The sequence below is a fragment of the Manacus candei genome, unplaced genomic scaffold, assembly GCF_025592945.1.
Source record: "Manacus candei isolate 608988 ecotype Guabito, Panama unplaced genomic scaffold, ASM2559294v1 h1tg000037l, whole genome shotgun sequence".
Taxonomy (NCBI): Eukaryota; Metazoa; Chordata; class Aves; order Passeriformes; family Pipridae; genus Manacus; species Manacus candei.
The window spans coordinates 13,455,902-13,477,674 of NW_026138085.1; the positions used below are offsets into that span (position 1 = coordinate 13,455,902).

Below are 21,773 nucleotides of genomic sequence, written 5' to 3' on the forward strand. Positions count from 1 at the left end.
GCCGGGCCGCCAGGGGGCGCGGTGCCGGCGGGCGCCGTGCGGGCCCCGTGACCCGGCCCGGCCGCTCCCCCCGCGCCGCCGCCGCCGCTCCCGCCCGGCCGGGCCGGCCCCGCTCGGCTCCGGGCGCCCCGCTCTGCCCCGCGATGTGGCTGGGGCCCGAGGAGGTGCTGCTGGCCGGCGCGCTGTGGGTCACCGAGCGCGCCAACCCCTTCTTCCTGCTCCAGCGCCGGCGGGGACACGGCAAAGGGGGCGGCCTCACGGGTGAGGCGCGGCGGGGACGCTGCGGGCCGGCCCGGGGTGCGGGAGCGCGGGGAGGGCGCGGGGGGGCCCGGCGGGGCTGGGCCGGGGCTGTCAGCGCTCAGGTGCTGCTGCCGGGGAGCGCAAATAACTAACGGGGCGCTTCCCTTGTGGAAAATGGCTCCTCACCCTTCTCGCGTTGCCTGGAATTATTGAGGTGGTTTATTTTGTGTGTGTGTGTTCTGTGTGCTTTTTCAAGATTCGGAGGACGGCAGTAAGGCGTGGTTTGTGATTAGTAGCGGTGTGGAATCTGTGCTGTGCGTGGGCCGGGGGTGAAGCTGGGTGGGTGCAGCCCCGTGGGAAGTACCCCGTGTGCGTTGGGGGTACAGCCCGTGTTTGTGACAGATGTTAAAATAACGTGGATGCCACCGAGGTGCAACATTAGCAGCAACAAAAGAACCCCTCACCTTTAAAACACCCCGTTTGTGTGCAAAATGCTTGCACGGTTATGTGAATAACAAAAGTGTGCGTTTTACACTTTTGAATTACAGCCAGCGCCTTGTATTAGCCCAGTTAACCAAACATACAAACTAAGAAATGAGGCAGCTGATAAACATCCTCAGCATATTTTATCTTTTCATAGTGTTCAAAATTATTTTTAACTGCTCTGTTTGATGTAACATAACTTATCTGTGCAGTGTTGCGTGTAGGCCTATACGTCAATTCTACAATTTCCCAGGGTTTTACAAGAAGAAGTGATGTCCAGTGCTGTTCTGGAGACATCTAAACTGATGTTTAAATGAATGGTTGAAGCTTTGAGCCAGTTTACTTCTTGAGCTGGTTTAGCTCAGTGAGTCTCTCCAGAGCTGCAGTGGGTTAAAAGCCATGTGTGCTCCTTGAGGAACTGTACAGTGACATCTCAGAGTTAGAGTGGGATATTCAGCCAAGCTGGAAAGGTGTTGAAGTTGCTGTCAGACTCATGTTCTTAAATGTTTTGTTACCAGTCTGTGTGTCAATGTTTGACATGGTCACTACAGTCACAGGAAGGATTCAGAATGACCTTTTAATCCATATCCTGCCTAAAACTGTACACAAGAAACCCAGAACCTGAGCTGAGATCCTGCTGTGCTGGATATATATGTGTTTGTTTTAGGGATTGCCAAATGAGCTTCCTGTGGATGGTGTTTCTCTTGACATGCAATCAGTGGTATATTCCTAATCTATTAATTGCATCACAGATAGCTAAAGGAGATAAGGGGAAGAAGTGGCATGTTTCATGATAAGGAATGAGATATGGCTGAGTACAGTTTGCTCAGGCTTAGCCAAACCATGGGAGCTGGGAATTGAGACTGGGCCTCCCAGATGCTGAGCCATGGGGCCAACCATCCTCCCTCTCCAAGTTCTGATGTTAGAAAACTTTTAATCATGAGGGTGTTGCAAAAATAATTTGCATTAAAGATGCTTGTAGTACATTATCTAGAATAACAAAGGAAAGCATTATCTTACATATTTTATTTATCTAGTAAATAGACTTAATTGAAATAAATTGATTTGCTCTAGAAAGTCTGGAGACTTGTCAGCATTTACTCTGGAAGTGCCTCCTTTTTTATTGAACATTATATAAACATAATTTAACTTCTGTATTACCAAATTTTGAGTCACTGACATCTTTGTTTAATTAAAGTACTTCTAGAAACATCCCTGAAATCTGTGAGCACCAGTTTTTCTAGATCTACTTGATTCTGTTTTGGATGAGTTATCTTACCTGCTATTGGCATAGGTGGTGCTGAAAGATACAGCATTGAAAACTCTTACGTCTTTTAGCTTGGTAGGCTTAAAAATCACTATTCTTAACAGAAACCCCACAGAGGAAAATACATTTCACTTTCATTAGAAAATTCTCCTAGGAAGGCAGAGAATTATAATGAGGTTTAGTAGGTATTTAATTGCCATCTAAACTTTTTCCATTACCTGGGGGACAGGCTGCAGTTGGTTTATAGGTATTTTACCTGCAGTGACAGGATGTGTGTCTTTGTTTTCTTGACCAAACTCTTCCATCACAGCTGCAGACTGTGAGCACCAGCGTTTTTCTGTAGTCATGATACTATATTTTTACTTAACCCAGTTTTTTGTTTTGGTATTGGATTGCTTTAATTTCTCTCTCTTTGCATCCTAGGTCTCCTTGTGGGAACACTAGACGTGGTTTTGGATTCCAGTGCCAGAGTTGCCCCGTACCGTATCCTGCACCAGACTCAGGACTCTCAAGTGTACTGGGCAGTGGCCTGTGGTATGTGCTGACGTGACTTGTTGGGGACTGGATTTGGGTTATTCCATTGCCTTTTTGGTTCAGATGATCAGTCATGCCACATAAGAATATCCTGTGACTGCTCAGGAAACTTTTCTAGAGTTTCTGATGGGGTAGTGGAAAATGCTGGAAATGACAGAACTTCTCAGTGATGTTTAAGTGGTCGTTGAGGAACTGAAGGCTCTGCAAAAGGTTCTGTTGCTGCAAATGTTAGGAATTTTCTTTCTTCCAAGAGGTACCTGTTTGCAATGCCATAGTGAGATTGTTCAGAGGATAAAGCCAAGATGGCTGTGGGATGGTGAATGTTGTGCCAAACTTGCTTACCAGGAGCATGGCACAAGATGGGAACATGTAATGTTATTCAAGGTGCCAGGGACTCTGGGGAATCTCTTCGGTGTCTTAATCCAATTTTTTTCTGTATTTCTGGCCTGTTAAATATCTTAGAATAATATTTTTTTTTAGCACCAAGGATACTTGGCCTCTTTTACTTGAGAAATGCAACTGCTGTATTGGAATATAATGGTGCAACCATCCGATATCTGGTGGTGAACTTTGGTTAATGTTTTAGGTCTTGATGCTTGCTAAAGAGAAAATATCTTCAGACGTGTTTGTTAGACCAACTTTGTTTATAATAAGAATCTTCACTTCTCACTTTGTGGTTGAGGCGTAAAATCTGATCATGAAAGAATCATTTGCTAAGCCCACAGATGTTCCTGTTCCCACCTTCTCCCAAGGCAACCAACACAATATTGTCCCTTGCAGAGCCACTTCAGTTTTGCAGATGAGGTGTTTAGAAGTTGCTGTGTTTCACAGAAATTCAGTTTCCCTTTTGAGGAGGGTGGAGGCAGGGAGTAAGAAAGAAAGAAAACAAAATGGCAGGTCAGAAACTGCATAGGAAAAAGCAGAATATTTAGTGGCCACATGCGGTGCAGATCTGTAATTTTATAGTATCTCAGTGAGTGTGTTATTTTTGTACAATTTCAGGAGCGTTTTAGTTGATACCCTCTATATCTCAGTTTCTTTTAAACTGAGATATAGTGCAGCCTGGGAAAGTGAGGTGGGCTGAGTAACACCCAAATGGAGTTCGATAAATTATTCTACTGGAATAAATACGTTGTCTTCAGCCAAAGTATTTTTTAATCATATCTGGTTCTCATTTTGCTGTGGAAGTAAGAGTACTGCCATTCACTTAAGGCTATAAATGTATATGGCTCTCTAGTTGAAAAATGCAGATATTTTATTTGCAATTTATTGTGTGTACATGCTAGTGGGCAGCAATATGGTCACACATGCAGTTTCAGGCTTTCAGCACTGTGTTCTTATAGCCATTTTTGTAGGAATTGCAGACTTTTACTCCTTCATGCATGTCATTCTAATGTTGTTCTTATAAAGATGTCAGTTATTGAGGCCAGGCTTATTTTAGCAATTTCTCTGCTGTCACTTGGTGGGAGATGCAGCTCATGGAACAAAACAGGATGCAGACTGCATTCCCCTGCTTTTGTTGCTGAACCTGTGGGTTTTTTCCACAAAGGATTCTATGATTGTTAATTCTGTGCCCTTAAAATAAACCATTTTGTATTACTCAAAATAATTTATGCTCTAGAAACGTTGTCAGATGCTGGGATAGATGTCAAGTAAACTTATACACAGAGGCAGCAGAACAAACATTTGTTGTCTAATCCATTGGGCTGTACACACAAACCCAAATTCACGGCCCTCTGCAGGGAGGTTCTATGCCAACAATATAGTGATAGCTGTCAATAGAGGGGAAGAAACCTTTTAGTAAACAGAAATCTTTGAAATTATTAATGGCAACCAACTAAGGCAACTTTCTGTAGGAAAGTTCTTTAATTTTGTTACAGATTGAAGCTTATCCTTTGTGAAATGTTGTGGACTGTATGGTTAAAGACAGCTAACTATTTGATATAAAGTTTGCTGAGAAGTTGTTTGTATTTTTTTAAGAAAGCAGAGAACTTTCTGACATAAATATTTTGGTTGCTCTTTGGTTTGGAATTGTATGGTCCCTGCTGACCATTGCCCCTGGGAAATGGAAGCTCTTTGTAGGTGTAAAAAGTTCAGTTGTTCTCAGATTTCAAGGTTCTTCTGATAGTTCGTTATTTTTGTTCCAGAACACCAGGAATAAAAGAGTACTTCTTGACTGGAACATAAGAATGCTTTTTGTCTGGGGAAAAAAGCTGTGTTTGGTGTGCACTGGCAAATAGGATGATCTGTTGGTCGTGTGCTCATTATCCTTGGTGGCAGTGGAGACATTTTATTAGAAGCATAATGTTGGTGTACATAAAATATCCCTGACATGTACACAGTTGGTGTGTTTGATTTATCCTGATCACTGTTCAGTAATTATTAGTTTCCTACTGTGAACTTGGAGGAAAAAAGACTTTGTTCTCGTTTTTTTTCCTTGCTCTTCTCATCATCTTTCTCCCCTTAACTAGGCTCATCTCGTAAAGAGATCACAAAGCATTGGGAGTGGCTGGAGAATAACTTACTGCAGACTCTGTCCATCTTTGACAATGAAGAAGATATCACCACCTTTGTCAAGGGCAAGATACATGTAAGTGACATTTCCCTGAAGGACTTCCGGATCCTGAGAAAGAATGGGGAGGTGGTTTTGAGGATTTTTTTATGCTTTTCAGTCATACATAGGTATGAAATTGTCATGGAACACATTGCCAGCATCAGGTCACAGTCAGAACTGGACAAATGTGTTTGGGGGAGAAAGGTGGGAGCAGCAGATCTCAAGGAACAGCCTGTTTATGATGCTCCTACTAATTACAGTATAATACCTCTTTAAAATCTTGCTGATTATACCTTTGAATGCAGGGAGAATGTTTAACAAGGGTTCACCTAGCAACAAATGCAGGAGAGAGAATTCTAGTTTGCAAGCAAAGTACTTGCCCTGCCACACTGGTCTGAAAGGCATCTGGGTGAAGGAACTGCACCCCAACTTCCACTGTCTTTCGAGTCAGACAGGTGACTGCTTGCTGTGCAGTTAACACACTTCAGATTCCCAACCCACAAATCCCCCAGTGTACAAGCTTATAAATACAGTTCTTTATTGAACAGCAGAAATTTGAGTCATTTTCAGCTCTCCTGTCAGATTCTTTGTGTTTTCTATGCGTGAGAGAGGTTGTGATCATTTGTTTTTCCTTCTGGCCAGTCAGGATCTGACAGATTGCAGAGTTCTGCCCTTCCTGGCAGATGATCTTCTTCCAGCTGAAGAAGCATGTATGCAAGGGAAAAGAGACTTCAGTTCTCCTGCAGGCTGTTCCAGGTGTTCCCAGGCCAGCCATGAGGAGCTCAGTCAAACGTTAAACATCAGTGCTTGTGGCATGTGCTCAGGAGCAGATCCAGATCCCAGACTCCCACATGATCTGACTGCCCTCTCTGCATGCCTTTGCTGTTTCTCTGACGTGACAGGACTGAAACTGCTGTGCCGTGTTACTTTACTGCTGTGACCCTTTGCTGTACGTTATGTCTGTCAGCAGGGAGGCTCCCTTCCATTTCTTCCCTCTCTCCTTCCATGTCCCTTCAGGGCATTATTGCTGAAGAGAACAAGAATGAGCAGCCCCAGAGCGAAGAGGATCCGGGTAAATTCAAAGAGGCCGAACTGAAGATGCGGAAGCAGTTTGGGATGCCCGAGGTGGAGAAGTTGGTCAATTACTATTCCTGCAGCTATTGGAAGGGACGTGTACCCAGGCAGGGTTGGCTGTACCTCACTGTCAATCACCTCTGTTTCTACTCTTTCCTGCTGGGCAAAGAAGGTGAGTTATGAGCCTGCAAGTTGTTTTTCTGTCATTTCCTGTGATCTTTTTGATGCAATTGATGTTTTGTGTGAACTCCTTTTTAGGCTGACAGTTTTTTTCCCTTTTAGGAATCCTTGAGCTCTGGCCCAGCCCATAGATTGCTCTCACAGGCACTTCAGTGCTGTTTATACTGAATGCTTGAGTCATTTTTCAAAATGTTTCTCAAGTTGTGCTGAAGTTTTACTCAAATTGGATTACTTTTTACAAGTTTTACTCAGACTGGGTTAGAGAACCAAGGAGTATTTTTACCTTGATGAGTTTTATCTGGTACAACTGCCAGGACCCAGTATTTACAAAGCATGAGCTCCTGAGTCCAGAGCTGATTTGCTGGAAAGAATTAATGAAAACTTGAGTAATTGTAGTTGAAAGCATTTACTGGATGAGAGATAGTCCTTTTGGAACTGCATTATTTCTAGTCTAGTTAATCCCAAAGATTATTTCCAAGTATTTTTGGAGAACCCAGCAAAAGTATGAAGAAAAGAATTGCCCATTTGTAAGAGGGGAAAAAATGTTGCTACACTGAGAGCTTGGTAGCTGCTTGACCTTCATTTCTGATTAATTGCTGTTTGGCTCAAATTGTAATAACCGCGGTTTTTAATTTTTTTTCCCAGTTACACTGGTGATCCAGTGGGTGGATGTAACCCAGCTAGAAAAAAATGCTACACTGCTGTTCCCTGAGTGCATTAAAGTAAACACAAGGGACAGTGAACTCTATTTTTCCATGTTCCTCAACATCAACGAGACATTCAAGCTGATGGAGCAGTTGGCCAACATTGCCATGCGGCAGCTGCTGGATAATGAGAGCTTCCTACAGGACAAGTCTCTCCCGAAGCCCAGGAAGCCTCTTAAGAACATCTCTGCATTAAAAAGGTATATGTTTCCAGCAGTGAGAAAAGAAGATAGATAATAGAGGATTGTAATAATAAGTCTGCATTACTTTGTAGCTCCCAGGTGCCACTGGGGTTTTCTCGCTCTCAGGGCTGCATCACTTATTTCAGCCATTAGCCCTCTGCCTACTGTGTTTTTTTCCCATCCCAAATTGGAGCTGAATTCACACACACTCTCGTGACTTTCTCATGCATGACTAGGCACTGTTAGAAGGATTTTTCAACTAGAAACTGCCGAAAATCCTATGTAAAAAAAGTGAAAGAAGAAAACTACACCAGACCTTTGTCTGAAGTTGAAAGTTTATAAAAAGTAACATAGATTTGTATTGTAAAAATCCTCCCATTGGGGGCTGTTCTCTGTAGTGTAGCAGAGAAGTTTTGCATTTAAGTTTTGCAGATGCACTTGCATATTTTATCTTGCATTGCAGGACACACCTTGTCACTGAGGCATGTCCGAAAAAACAGATAAGGGGTGGCATCTCAATTAGAGAAGGGAATATAAGAATACACACTACAGTCTGAAGGTTGTGATTGGAACTTAGCATTAGTGTTTAAGTGGGTTTTTCAAGTAAGGAAAAAAACCTGTGGGTACTACCCTTTACTTTTCCCCAGAGACCTGGATGCTCGAGCCAAAAATGAGTGCTACCGTGCCACTTTCCGTTTGCCCAAGGATGAATGCCTGGATGGACATACAGACTGTACCTTGTGGACACCATTCAACAAGACACATATTCCTGGCCAGATGTTTGTTTCCAACAATTACATCTGTTTTGCCAGCAGGGCAGAGGAGGCCTGTCATCTCATCATTCCTCTCAGGGAGGTGGGGATTTCTTAGCTATATATTGAGACTGCAGGCCTTTCTTGTCTTTTTTGTGCTTCTGTCTCTTGTGCTGTGCTTTTTAGATAATGGAGAACGTGCTAGATCCAAATGGTCCTTGTCTTTGTGTTCTAGGTGACAATAGTTGAGAAAGCAGATAGTTCCAGCGTCTTGCCCAGCCCTCTGTCCATCAGCACTAAAAGTAAAATGACCTTCTTCTTTGCCAATCTGAAAGATCGAGATTTCTTGGTGCAGAGAATCTCTGACTTCCTGCAGAGAACACCGTCCAAGAAACCATGTGGCACCGACAGGGAGTGGAAGTGGAATTTGGCTGATGCCAGTTGCGAGGTACTGAGGAAATAGCTGGGAAGAACCTTTCAGAGCAATGCTCCTTACAGTGTGTTAGCAGTGCTTGTTACCAGCCAGTGCTGTCTCTGTTGGCCATTAGCAGAGGAGGCAGCCTGAGCTCAGACACTTTCTGTTCTGTTGTTCAGGAGGTTCCAGAGCTGCCTTCCAGCAGCCCACTGGCCATCAGCCCCATGTCTGCTCTCAGCCATCGACCCGTCAACTTCTGTGCTGGGGAAGTGCCAACAGCCTCACAGGGACTGCTCAAACTCTTCAGAAGGAACTCTGAGGAGCTCTCTGGACCGAAAGGGGTAAGTAATATTTTAATGTAAAACAATTAACTTAAAAAGGTTTGCAATAGGTTGCAGATTTCCTTGTCTTCTCTAAGAGTGAAAATGCATTTTATCCCAGGTCAGTCCTGCAGTATCACTTCTATATCTGTCACAGGGATAGTGCTGCATAGATGGAACCTAACCCTCAGCTTACTTTGTCAGTACTGACACACCTGAGATAGTTGACTAGAGGCTGAGAAATTAGTATTACCAGTGTTATGGGATGTGAATTTGTGGCTGTGAGGAACTACTTTTCTTCGGATCAAGAGAGCAGAGAACTGATATCTCTGCTTGTTAGTTAATCGTCATAGTCCATGGTTCTGCTTGCATTTATGTGGAGATTTGCAAGGTGTAGTGCCATTGCACAGCCCATGTTAGTGTTGTAAAGACTTGACTTTAAGCAAGGTCAGAAATTATTCAGAACAGGGGAAATTAGCATATACACCCTTCAGCAAAAAAAGAGAAGATTTAAATGTCACAAGGCATTTCTCATGGGAAGTGCAGATCTGAGTATATGCAGAAATCACCTGTCCTACAAACATAAAAATGCATTAATCTCCTAAAATAGCCATATTTGTTCCTATGAAGGCAAAGGAGAAGATGAAGGAAGAGTCTTGGAACATTCATTTCTTTGAATATGGGCGAGGGATGTGTATGTACCGCACTGCCAAGACGAGGGAGCTGGTGCAAAAAGGAATCCCAGAGAATCTTCGTGGAGAGCTGTGGCTCCTTTTCTCAGGTAGGATGTTCTGCTGGATATTTTGACAGCTAGCAAGAGTAAGCTTTCTGCTCATCTCAAGGGAAAAGGTATGAATCTTAGCTCATTTCTGAAGAAATTAATGACAGGTTGACTCCACCTGAATGATACTTCATGGTGGGTTTTTTGCCAAAAATGCAGTGATCACAGTCATGAAATAACTTTCTTTATGAACCTAGTAGCCGCTTGGCCTCCTTTGTGTTTTAGTGTTGGGACCTAGACTCTAACAGGGTGATTTAATAATGAGTTTGTTCCCATACTTTCACATCTGTTTGTAGTTGATGAGTTCATGTGGTGCTTCTTGGCTCCCTCATCTCTGAAGCTGTGGGCATAAAATCTGTATTCCAAAGCTCCAGAGGTAAAGTGATATTTGCCATTTCAGGGGCTTGGAACGAGATGGTGACTCATCCTGGTTACTATGCAGATCTTGTGGAAAAGTCAATGGGAAAGTACAATCTCGCTACAGAGGAAATCGAGCGAGATCTGCACCGCTCTATGCCAGAACATCCTGCCTTCCAAAATGAGCTGGGAATTGCTGCCCTCCGGAGAGTCTTAACAGCTTATGCATTCAGAAATCCAACAATTGGGTACTGTCAGGTAAGAAAGAAGTCTTAAACTCGTTAGTCTTACACACTGACCTGGTCATTTTCTGCAGTTTTTTGTTCAATTGCAGTCTTTCCTTCATGCTGTCCATGTGGTGGTGGGACAGTAGGAAAGAAGTCCTTATGCTGCAATATCTCTTAAATACCTTTTGAATACAACGTTTAAATAGACTTTTCATATGGTTGTTAGATGTAATGTCAGTCTTTAGTAGTTTTCCTGCCAGAGCTTTCTACAGTTCAGCAAAAACATCTGGTTTCATTAAAAAGAGCAATTAAATCAAATAAGTGATGTTGCACATGGATGGTATATTGAAAATGAAGCCAGTTGTTGGTTTATGAAACAACTTGGTGGAAATTCAGGTTCATTTTGTGTATTGCTGCAGTATTAGAGGTTCTCATTATGTTCTGTTATGACCAAATTGTTACCAAGCTTTTTGTGAAAACTCTGAAAATTATTCTTAGTCACATTGTTTTCTGAAAGTGCTTGACAAAAGGTCACCATATTATTTGCTGCCTCACAAAAAGAGGAACTGAAAACAGGAAGGTACATTGGTTTAAGGGCATCCATTGACTCAGATACCAGTAAGAGCTGGAAAGGGATGTGACTCTTAGTAACAGCTTTCTGTATTCATGGCTTTAAAGTTAGATGATGATGAATGGCAGAGGTTTCATGAAGACCTTCTTGTTTTTCTCCTGTACCTGTGTATTTGGCTGTGCTGGCTCACAGGCCATGAACATTGTTACATCGGTGCTGTTGCTCTACTGCAACGAGGAGGAGGCTTTCTGGCTCCTGGTGGCTTTGTGTGAGCGGATGTTGCCAGATTACTACAACACAAGAGTGGTGGGTGAGTCTTTGTCAAATTTGTACTGGAGCCTGGATTTTCAGCTGCAGTTGCACCAGCATCTCCCAGAAGCATTTTGTTGTTCAGACTTAATTAAATGTGAAGCATTTTAAAGATGAGGAAGCACAACCCTGTTCCATTTGAAGTCGCAGGTGTGTGATGGAGGCGTAGGAAGAGACACTACAGGCTACCAAGGTAGTTGTACTACCTTGTAGTAACAAGGAAGATGAAGTAACTAAAAATTGGTAGCAGGAGGGACCATTTGTAGTAAGGAGGCTTATCTAGAAGAAAATTATTGAGTTTTGGTCTTACCCATCTGAATGATGTATTAAATTTTTGAAATAGGCTCCTAGGAAAGGTTAGCAAAAACACTGCTTCATGGGTCTCTATAAAAGAGTATAGTTTAGTGTAAATACCATAATATCAGTAATCCTCCACCTCTCCATTCAGAGAAAATGCATCAATCAATGAGAGGTTCTGTGTCTGCATGCTCTGCAATGTAGGAATAGTCTTTATCTAAATATGTTGTTTTTATTGCAAATGGGGAAGAAAATTAACTGAATATCTTAATTTTAGTTCTAATTCTCAGAGACTTATATGAAACTAAGTGAACTCATGCTGTTTTGTTTAATAATTGGTTAGCTTGGGTATAGTACCATGATACCACCAGTTTTAGTTCTACTGTTGTTTCTTTTGTCTATTTCAGGTGCATTGGTGGACCAAGGGATCTTTGAAGAACTCACACGAGAGTATCTTCCACAGCTGTCAGAAAAGATGCAGGACCTGGGAGTGATTTCCACCATATCCCTTTCCTGGTTTCTCACTCTCTTCCTCAGTGTCATGCCCTTCGAGAGTGCCGTGGTCATTGTCGACTGTTTTTTCTATGAGGGAATCAAGTTTATCCTGCAGGTGTCACTGGCCATACTTGATGCCAACATGGAGAAGTTGTTAAAGTGCTGTGATGAAGGTGAAGCCATGACTATTTTGGGCAGGTACCATTCATTGTTCTTATTTATAACTGAATAGTGACAGTGCCCTTTTAGTCATCCTCTTTTTCTGCCTAATTCCATTACACAGCAGGTCACAGATAACACTCTAAGATGAAACTTGAGCTCCAGAGAGGTTTGCTGTTGCTTTCTACAACAGCTGAAATTGTTAGCTCAACTGTGGAGTAATCCCATGTTTCTGGAATTTTTTGCTTTGCAGCATAATACATTCCTGTATTTCAGTTTGAATCTGAACTCTCAAAGGTTGTTTATTCAAAATTCACATAATAATTCTGCTCTACTATTAGGAACAGACCCTGTCAGGAATTGTCTTCTAGAAAAATAAAACTTTATTAAGTGATATCTCCCAAGTCTCGTAAATGTAAGATTTTCTTGTTTGAAATGGGAATCTTTTCTATGTGCAGCAAGGTATGCAGCTTATGACTAGAAGCCCACTTTCAAAAGAGTAGATACCCCAAAAATAAGGTGAAAATCAACTTTACTTCAGACACTAATCTCAAGAGTCTTGCATCTGTTCTTTTTTCCCCACAGATACTTGGACAATGTAGTTAACAGGCAGAGTGTCTCTCCCCCTATTCCCCACTTGCACGCCTTATTGACGAGTGGAGATGACCCACCACTGGAAATCGACATCTTTGAACTCATCAAAACCTCCTATGAGGTGAGGTTCTGGCTTAGTTTTTGCCCAAGAGATTTTTCTCTCCTAACATCCCATTTTGTACTTTGTGCAGCCAGAATTTGAACAGTGTTCATAGCTTGAGGTGCTTCAGGATTTGCAGGCTGAAGCCATTATTCCACTTGCTTGATGTGAGTAGAATCTGACACTGTTGACTGTTGTGGATTACAAAGAGTCTCACCAACACCAGTGGGGACTAAAATGAAGACTGCAAATAAGTAAAAAGTTACAGACTAGAGTTTTCTTTCTGCTTTGCCTAAAAAGTCTCCATTCTTACTTGTATTTGAGGATTGCCAGTGCTAGGGAGTCAAGGAGGAAAATTCAGGGTAAAAATTGTAAGGTAAACTGCAGAAACATTGGAAGCATTGCAGTCCACATGCATAGGAATCCTCAGCTGTGACCTATGTTGTAGTAATAGGAAGGTGATCCCAGAATGGTGCCAGTGCTGTTGAAATACCTCTGCAGTGGTGGAGGTGGACCTCATTATTCATACTGAAAACAAACTCATAAGAAATTTGATTCTGAATGATGGAAAAAAGACCGGGAGAGAACTGATGTTTGACATTCTCTGCTATGCTTTGTAAAGTGTGGGATCATTTCCCTTTTTATCTCCTGTTTTTCATCCTGTCCCCTTCCAGCTGTTTACAGGCAGGCAACTGTCATTTGCATATTTTGTTTGCTTCTTCAAGTCTGCCATCTATGTTTGTTCCTGGTTTCTTTTTATCATAGAGTGTCACCAAATTCATATTAAATGTCTGACCTAGTCATTAGAAAAACCTCTGGACTTAGGTGTTTCTAGCTGAATCCCGTAGGGGTCCTAGAGGAAAAAAAACAGGGCTGGAATGAATGACAACCTGTCTACTCTCTTGTCTCTGCCACAGTACAGGACCTGTATTTCTGTCAGTCCTGACAGATCCTTTTTCAGCTGTTCTGTAGAAACCTCTGATGTTGGATTTCTCATGAATTCTGAATTACTTTTCTTGCAGGACAGGGGGGAATAGGGAATAGAGCTCAAATTTTTCCTAATCTTGCTGCTGGTAAAAGGCTTCTGGTGGGTTGAGATCATCTCTGAGGGGATAGTACACTTGTTAAAGAACATGTAACTGAAGCTGGGTTGTTTTTCCTTTAGAAGATGAAGTTGACCTGGTCTGCTTCCTTTTCTTGTAGAAATATAGCAATCTGAAGGCAGATGACATTGAACAAATGCGTTTTAAACAAAGGCTGAAGGTGATCCAGTCTCTGGAGGATACAGCCAAGAAGAGTGTGGTATGTGACTCCCAGATTGAATGAGCTACCAGATGGCACAGTCATGAGATGTGTTTTGCTGTGAGCATCAAGAAACTTTGTGCTGTAGCTGTGGCATGGAGGAAGATAACAAACACTTGTAGGCCTTGTCATAGTCTCCACTGCCTAGTGCTGTCTGTTTTACTGCTTGCCTGGAATCTTTGAGAAAAAGCTTGCTACAGATAATTATTTTACTGCCATTTAGAGAACGTGCAAATGCGTTACAGAACTTTACAGAAGGGTTCATGGCCAAAGGGCAGTGTCCGTATCTGTTGCCATTATCTCCCATGTCCTACTGTTTATTTCACTGTTGTTTTTCAATGCATCTGAGTCAAACCTCTGAAGATAAAAAAAGGAGGAAGGGGCAACACAGTCTGCTCAGTCAGGTCTGCACAAAGAGGAAATAAGCACAGTAATATTTTTTCTAACTACTTGAAACATCAGCAGTTTCTTCTTGACTGCAGACTGTCTTCCTGATCTGTGTCAAGGGATATTAGAATGGTTATGTTTTCCTTCCCATCCTGTGTCATATTTCCTTACACTTGATTTCTTCTCTTCTATGTTATACAGATTTTTCAGTGAGTTGTATTTAATTTTTCTACCCTCAAAATAAATTGTTTGCTCTATTTTATCCCTGACCACAGGTCCGAGCTGTGTCTGGTGACATCAGTTTCTCTATTGAAGAACTGGAAGAGCTGTATGTAGTGTTCAAGGTAAGAAGCAAGAGTGAGGAAGAATGTTCTGACACAGAGAATACAAATAGCAAAATAAGTTGAAAGGGAAGCAATGACTTTGCTTCAATTCTTAATGTTACCTATCAGGACAAATGTGACATTCTGTTACACGTGGTGCCAGTAGAACTGGCCCTATTTGAGTGATTATTTTTAATTTTTTTCCCCCCAAAGATGGCCAAAACGCATTCACAGTATTTGAATGATACTTACTCTGAAAGACACTGTGGAGTCAATGGAAAGGAGTGTCACGTAACACTTAGAACAGGGAGCTAGGATTGACTGTACCTCAGTTTTTATTCTCAGGTTTTCCATTTACTTGTTCTGTAATTGTGACGAGATTACTTAAGGGCTTTGCCTCTATTTGTCAGGGTATATATTTTTAAAAGAGTGATATTACTCAACAGCATTTATCAAAGTCACTGCAAACTCAGTTGCACTGTATTATAGACTCAGAAAGAGGCTTAGTTCTAAAACCTGCATGTTCCCTTTGCAATAAAGCCTGAGCATCATTTTGTTAAAACCTGAAATCGTGTTTTGTATTTTTCCCTTTAAATTGTTCTTTGTGTTTTTCCCGAAATCCCCATCTCTTCCTTCAGTTCAAACTATTTTGTAGTGAAGTAACACTAGGAATAATGGGGGAGATAAAGCGTGCCCTGCAATGTCTCTTTCTTTGCTCACTCAGTACTATTCTTGAGCTGTAACAAAGTTTCCACTCCTGTGGTGCAGTATAATCCCACCTGTTGATCCTTTCCCCTCAAAGGCCAAGTACCTGATGAGCTGTTACTGGGGGAACAACCGCGCTGCCGCCGCCGCCCGCCGGGATCAGAGCCTGCCGTACCTGGAGCAGTATCGCATAGACATGGAGCAGTTCAGAGACCTGTTCATCAGCCTCACCCCCTGGGCCTGTGGGGCACACACACCTGTCCTGGCAGGGCGGATGTTCCGGCTTCTGGATGAGAACAGGGATTCTCTCATCAACTTCAAGGAGTTCGTGACAGGAATGAGTAAGTGGTGTTTTTGGAGAAGATGGGATATTGCAAAAAAAATGTTTCTGTCCTTCTCCAAGAAGAGAACTAAAAGGAGAGAATGGTGTGTACGCTGTCACGAGGGGAGGGTGACAGGAAGCCTCAAGCTAAACAAAATACACCTTTTTGGAGTGGATTTGCTTCTGCACGGGACTTTGAGCAGTCAGCATTTCCTTGTTGCATGGGAACTTATTCTGGTTTGAACCTGTGAATAGAGGGTGATTCTTTATCCTATTTTTCTTGACCTTTTTTTTTTCTTTGCAGGTGGGATGTACCATGGTGACCTCACTGAAAAACTCAAAGTACTCTACAAACTTCACCTGCCTCCTGGTGAGTGATTAGTTCCGTATATTGCTGTATATTGCTGCTACTGAACACAGTCTGTTCTGACATGCAGTTGAAATGGGATGCCTCATGAGTTTTGCTAATGAAGTGGGTGATACTGCTGTTCAGTTAGCTTAGAGACCTTAACATTTGCTTCTCTGTGAATACAGCTCTGAATCCAGAGGAAACAGAATCTGCTTTGGAGGCCACAAGTTATTTCACAGAGGATGTGACAACAGAAGGTAATGCAACACTGCTGCCTTTACCTCTCAGTTTAGGCAGGAGTTGCAGCAGAGATCCATGTGCTGTGGACAGTGATTTTGTGCAAGGCATGGTCTCATGCTGGCAGTGTGTTAAGGTTGCCAGTGTGTTTGAGCTTGCTGTCTTCTTTGCATGATGGGGAAGAAGTTTGGAGCTAAAACTCCTCGGTGCCCATTTCATGCAGGATACAGCATGCTCTGAAGCACAGTCATAAACTGCTGAGGAGGAGCAGTGTGCTTTCACCAGCCCCTGTCTCCCACCATGATTTAGGTTTTTCATGCAAGTCTCATTGTCTCTCTTGTTTTTGTTTCCTTCTCTGTGTCTGTCTATGTCTGGCCTTTTCTTCTGTTTTATCTGGGATATTGTCCCCTCAACCCCTTTTTCTGCTGCTCAAGTATCTCCTTTTGTCTCAGAGCTGGATATCTGCCTGCACTGTGAGTCTCAAGGTCAGTCCATGGGTTATGTGCATGTACTGAGCATGACTATGGTGCTGATACCACCTACCAGCACCATTATGCTGATGTAAATACTCTGAAGTTGTTGCTGCTGTTCCTCTCTTGTGACACTCTCACAATTAATAAAGTGCTATAAGTAATTAAATATCTTTCAGAATATTCCACCTATTGAGTTTCAACCCTGGTCAAAATAGGTTTTGTCTGGTTTCTTTTAGTGGAATTTATCTCACCCTAGAAACTTGTGGTTGAAAATATGCTCAGAATAAACTGGGATGAGGTGCTAGGCTTGCTGGCCTGTGTATCCCTGGGCCTACTCCACAGTCTTCTAATTTAAAGGAATAAAGATGCATGCCATTGAATTGAAAAACTGTTAGTAGACTGGTTTACTGCATTTCTTAAAATACAGTTTTAAGGATTGTCAAGTAGGAGGTCAAAGTATGTCAGTCATGCTAAATGTTTACCAAAATACAATGATGCTTAAAAAATATGTAAGTACAAAAGGTATTTGTGCAGTTTGGTGCTAGGTGGCTAAATTAACAGTCAGAGTTGGAACCAGGATTTCCTATTTACTCTAGTGACAGTGTAGGGAACCAGAAGAGAAGTTTGTGAAGTTAGACTGCAAATTGCTCCTCAAGTGTCAGTTCAGTCAGTGAATAGTGGTGAGTGTAGGTATTAGTCACATACATGCTCAGTAGTGGTTTGGGGTTTTTCCATTTCTTATCTTGCTTTGGATGACTGAACTTCCTTGTCTTTAGGCCATCACATTGCTTAGCTGCCTTTCATATCTGTGTTTAACCCTTTCTTTTAAGAGCTCTGCCCTCTACCTCAGCTTTTCAACCCACTTTTTGAGTGTGGCTCTTTATCCAGCTCATCCCATCAGCCTCTTGCTTCCATCCTGTTCTGTTCACTCCTCTAAACATGATGTGGGAGTGTGAGATCTAACTTCTATTAAATATATTCTTGTATAATTTTATATTGAGTTGTCAAGTTCTTTGTGTGTTGTATTGTTGAAAATCAGTTATTAATTGTTGTTTTATAATTCCATAATTTTTTAGAAATCCAAGAAGATAAAGGAAGGAGAAATGAGAATGGTCCAGAAAAAGGTAATTTCATCATCCATGAAACCACACTCTAGTCTTGTCTCTCTCATGTTATGAACTGTTCATTGTCCCATGCTGATCAAGAAGACCTTTCAGTGTCCCCTGTGGACAGAGGTGAAGTGGGAGGTGAGCTGGGAAATAATTCTCTTATGCCTTACTGCTCCAACTCTTGTATATACCAAGATCACAGTGTTTGTAAATCATGTTGGGTAAGTTGTCAACTTATAGAGTTCATTTATGAGAAGTCGAGCTGATGCAGCACTGTTAAAATTTTTGCTCTGCTGAGCTGGATCAGATAAACCAGCAGAAAACAACACAGCATTCCTGGTATATGCTTTCCTGGACTGTCAATAAAACCTGCCTCCGGCCTGATTTTTGCTAGCACAGCATTCACTTTTTAAGTCTGAAACCATTAACCACCTCACTAGTGGCTTGTTCTTGCCTTGCAGAGGAGAAAGGTACCAGTCCACAGGACTACAGATACTACCTAAGAATGTGGGCCAAGGAAAAAGAGTCCAAGAAAGAAACCATTAAAGACCTCCCCAAAATGAGCCAGGTAAGAAGTACATGTGAAGGTTTCCAGTTTAGTGGGGAATTCAGCAGGATGTGCAGCCATTGTGCCAGCATGCTCAGTCCTTACCTGTAGCTTGCCCTGCTGGTCTGGTCTGGTGAACTTTAGAACCTCTAATTCCACACATTTCTGTTAAATTCCACAGTGGATATGGACAAACTGCTTTGTTTTAACCAATCAAATGTATTGGATTCCTCCCAGAACTGCAATCTGTGTTTTCCCTCCAGAGCAGGGTGTCTCAAATAATACCATCGGTCATAGAAACTTGTTTGACTCTTTTGGTTTTGCATTGCCTCAAGTTACAGCTGCTTGGTGGAGAGTGAAGAATGTGGTTACAGAAAAGAGAGTCAGATGACTGGTGTGATCTTTTCTGTCTCTAATTTCCTTGAAGGGTGCTACTTAAACCAATTTGTAAGCAGCTGACCACAGATGAGTAGCAGAATAGAAGTAAAACTTCAGATTTTCTTAACTGTGAATATGTGACTATTCTGATCATTTGCCAGCAAAAGACCCACCCCTGTTAAATTGCCAGCTGTGTCTCAATGTAGCCACCACAGGAGAGAGAGGGGAGTTTGCCTGTGTCAGACTGTTCTGAGTCAGTACAGTCAGTTGCCACTTGCTTGGTGGGAAGGCAAATAAACAATGAGTCATTCGAGATGGTGCCTGTTGCTTCATCAGCCACTGAAAACTTTTTTTAGCCTCAAGTATGATTTTTTGGTCTTTGTCTTTTAAAGGAACAGTTCATAGAGTTATGCAAGACCCTTTACAACATGTTCAGCGAGGACCCCGTGGAGCAGGAGCTGTACCATGCCATCGCCACTGTGGCCAGTCTCCTCCTGCGAATTGGGGAGGTTGGCAAAAAGTTCTCCAACAGACCCACAAGGAAGTCTGAGGATTCCAAAGCAAACAATACCCAAGATCCTGTGAGTGAAGAGGAGTCACCAACATCTGAACAGAGTCAGAATTCGGCAGTGGAGCAGCAACCCCAAGCTGACCACGAGGAGAAAGCCAGCATTGATGCTCAGCCTGAAAAAACACAGCAGGAAAACCAAACTCTAGGAGATGTGTCGGGGGAAGGACAAGGCTCTCCTTTACAGTTGCTATCAGATGATGAAACCAAAGATGATATGTCCATGTCCTCCTACTCCATGGTCAGCACAGGCTCCTTGCAGTGTGAAGACATTGCGGACGACACGGTCCTGGTGGGCTGTGAGGGCAGCAGTGCAGCTGCCAGGTATGGCAGCACCATTGACACTGACTGGTCCATCTCCTTCGAGCAGATCCTGGCCTCCATGCTGACAGAAACAGCCCTTGTAAACTACTTTGAGAAGAAGGTCAACATTCTCCAGAAGATCAAGGATCAGAAGAAGGTAGAGAGGCAGTTCAGTTCATCCAGTGACTATGAACTTTCCTCTGTGTCAGGGTGAACTCAAGAAAGCAGGAGTTGTCTTTTGGAGATAAAACGGGAAGATAAAGTGGCAGATGGCAGGATGGTTTGGTATTTTCTGTTTGGGGTTTTTTTTTGTTTAATCAGAGACCAGTAACTACACAATTACAATAGATTCCAATTCATAAGGGGCTTCTGACAGTGACTGTTTTGTGTAGGTGCTTCTTTGGCTACTCTGGCTGACAGAATTAGATTTACATTCTCGAGAGCCATTAGAACCTAATAGCCCCTGACATATAGAATTACCACCATAAATTATGCATGTCTGCCTTTTGCTGTCTTTTATTTTAATGAAGTTTTATTTCAGACAGTAACTGCTCCTTGCCTGCCCTTGTTTGCTGTAGGTTCTTGGGTAACTTGCACAGCAGATGCAGCCTGGCTTGAAACCATGCTCACCTCTGGCTGCCAGTCCGAGAGCTAATGCAGTGTAGTCGAGTGCTATAGGACCCTGACCTATAAATAATCTTGTAAGTTCTTCTTGTAAGCTGTTCTGTGACTCAGCAGCTATAAAGCAAATGTACCCCACTGCTCCCAGCACCCTCAGATCTAAACACAGACATTGCTCAGACCTTCAGGTTTCTTTCAGATGTGGTTTGGCATTTTCATAGTGTACGACCACTTACTTTCTCCTTCAGCATTCAGGAGTTTTCAGACAAACCTAGTTTTCTAGCATTTGCTTTTCTAATCATCTGAAAGCCATTGGTTTTACTTTGTCTGGGAAGCCACAAGCTCCTTGACTTCAGTGCAGAAGTAATACTGAGTCAATCAGTGGACCCATGATGGTTATGATGAGGGAATAAGTTCCCAAATTAGAAGTCAGTGAATCAGCCTCAGTGTTCCAGGGCAGTGGTACACTGGTCTGCTGGGCTTTCCCTATCGGTACATTCACTGTTTATTGCTGATTCTCCACTTTTACTAGCTAGTGATGGGTCCAGGTTTTAGATGGACCCCTAAGAGTACTCTGATCAGTCAGCCCTCACAAATGCTTGGGGCAGGAAGGTGTGCAGGAGTGTTGTGCCATGCACTGCTGCTCAGTGTGTCCTTTCTGAAGTCTAGCAGTGGACATGCTCTTAGAAACTCCTGCACATCCAAGGGCATTTATACCTATAGAGAATTCAGAGCAGCGTGGCCCTCTGCCATCAGCCCGCTATGGGAAACCTCCACACTAGATCTCGTTCCAGTTAGAGTCAAAATAACTGGGAGACTGAGGGAGTGCTCTTTTAAATCAATTAAAACCAGAGGAAACTAGAAGTTGCCCTTCTAGTAGCAGGGTGTGTGCTCCAAGGAAGCAGAATTAATGCTGTTACTACAGATGAACTCATCTCAGGCAGTGACCCTGCAGGGCCAGGGGGAGAGGCGCTGCTGCTCGGCCAGAGCAGACCCCGCACTGAAGGCAAGGTTTGATCCAGCTTTTGGCTGGCATTTGGAATAAAAGGGTAGGAAGGACACATACAGTATAAGGGTAGGAAGGACACGTACGTGGATGTTCCCATTTAACACTACTCGGTGTGCTACTCAGTGTTAATTCATCCTCGTGACATTCTCAGTGTGTATTCACAGCTGGTACATATTTCTTATTTCTCTGCCTCCTCTGTCCTGTATCACTGGAGAGCAGCCATTAGTAAAACTGCTTTTACTAATTATTCAGTAATTTATTGTAATTTTTTTAAAGTACAAATAATACATGTGATTTTACACTTGTCTGTCTTATCTGTCATGTATTCAATAAATGAACCAGAATCCTACAGGCTATTTGGCTGCCTTTTATTTCTCTGAGCTCATGGAACATTGCTGGTTCTTTGTCCAGGATGGTTATTGAAAAGGGCAGATTTGGTGGGACTGCAGTGTGACCTACCTTCCTTTCTTTTCTTTCCTCCTTCTTTCTTTTCCTTCTTTTTTCCCCTCTTTCCTTCTTCCTTTCCTTCTTTCCTTTTTTCTTTT

At 42.6% G+C, this 21,773-nt stretch overlaps 1 protein-coding gene across 3 annotated transcripts; it reads left to right on the forward strand.

Moving 5' to 3' along the window:
- The first annotated feature begins 56 nt into the window (after positions 1–56).
- TBC1D9B (TBC1 domain family member 9B) lies at positions 57–21,584 on the forward strand. Of its 3 annotated transcripts, none has more exons than XM_051793844.1 (22): positions 57–261; positions 2,414–2,524; positions 4,996–5,114; positions 6,096–6,324; positions 6,978–7,236; positions 7,866–8,073; positions 8,206–8,418; positions 8,565–8,726; positions 9,336–9,486; positions 9,887–10,101; positions 10,834–10,951; positions 11,655–11,940; positions 12,487–12,616; positions 13,799–13,897; positions 14,560–14,628; positions 15,410–15,653; positions 15,939–16,004; positions 16,169–16,240; positions 16,655–16,705; positions 17,770–17,817; positions 18,264–18,370; positions 19,120–21,584. In XM_051793844.1, exons 1-22 carry the CDS (start codon positions 144–146, stop codon positions 19,810–19,812), a joined length of 3,768 nt encoding a protein of 1,255 aa, XP_051649804.1. In that variant the 5' UTR covers positions 57–143; the 3' UTR covers positions 19,813–21,584. The 3 variants fall into 3 exon arrangements, with proteins under 3 accessions (XP_051649804.1, XP_051649805.1, XP_051649806.1); XM_051793845.1 differs by having other exon boundaries at positions 16,673–16,705; XM_051793846.1 differs by lacking the exon at positions 16,655–16,705.
- Positions 21,585–21,773: the final 189 nt, after the last annotated feature.

Coding starts and splice junctions, on each gene's coding strand:
- TBC1D9B (XM_051793844.1), top strand. CDS start 144: ATGTGGCTGGGGCCCGAGGAGGTGCTGCTGGCCGGCGCGCTGTGGGTC. Junction 8,419..8,564: donor TGGCTGATGCCAGTTGCGAG/GTACTGAGGAAA, acceptor TCTGTTGTTCAG/GAGGTTCCAGAGCTGCCTTC. Junction 11,941..12,486: donor GCCATGACTATTTTGGGCAG/GTACCATTCATT, acceptor TTTTCCCCACAG/ATACTTGGACAATGTAGTTA.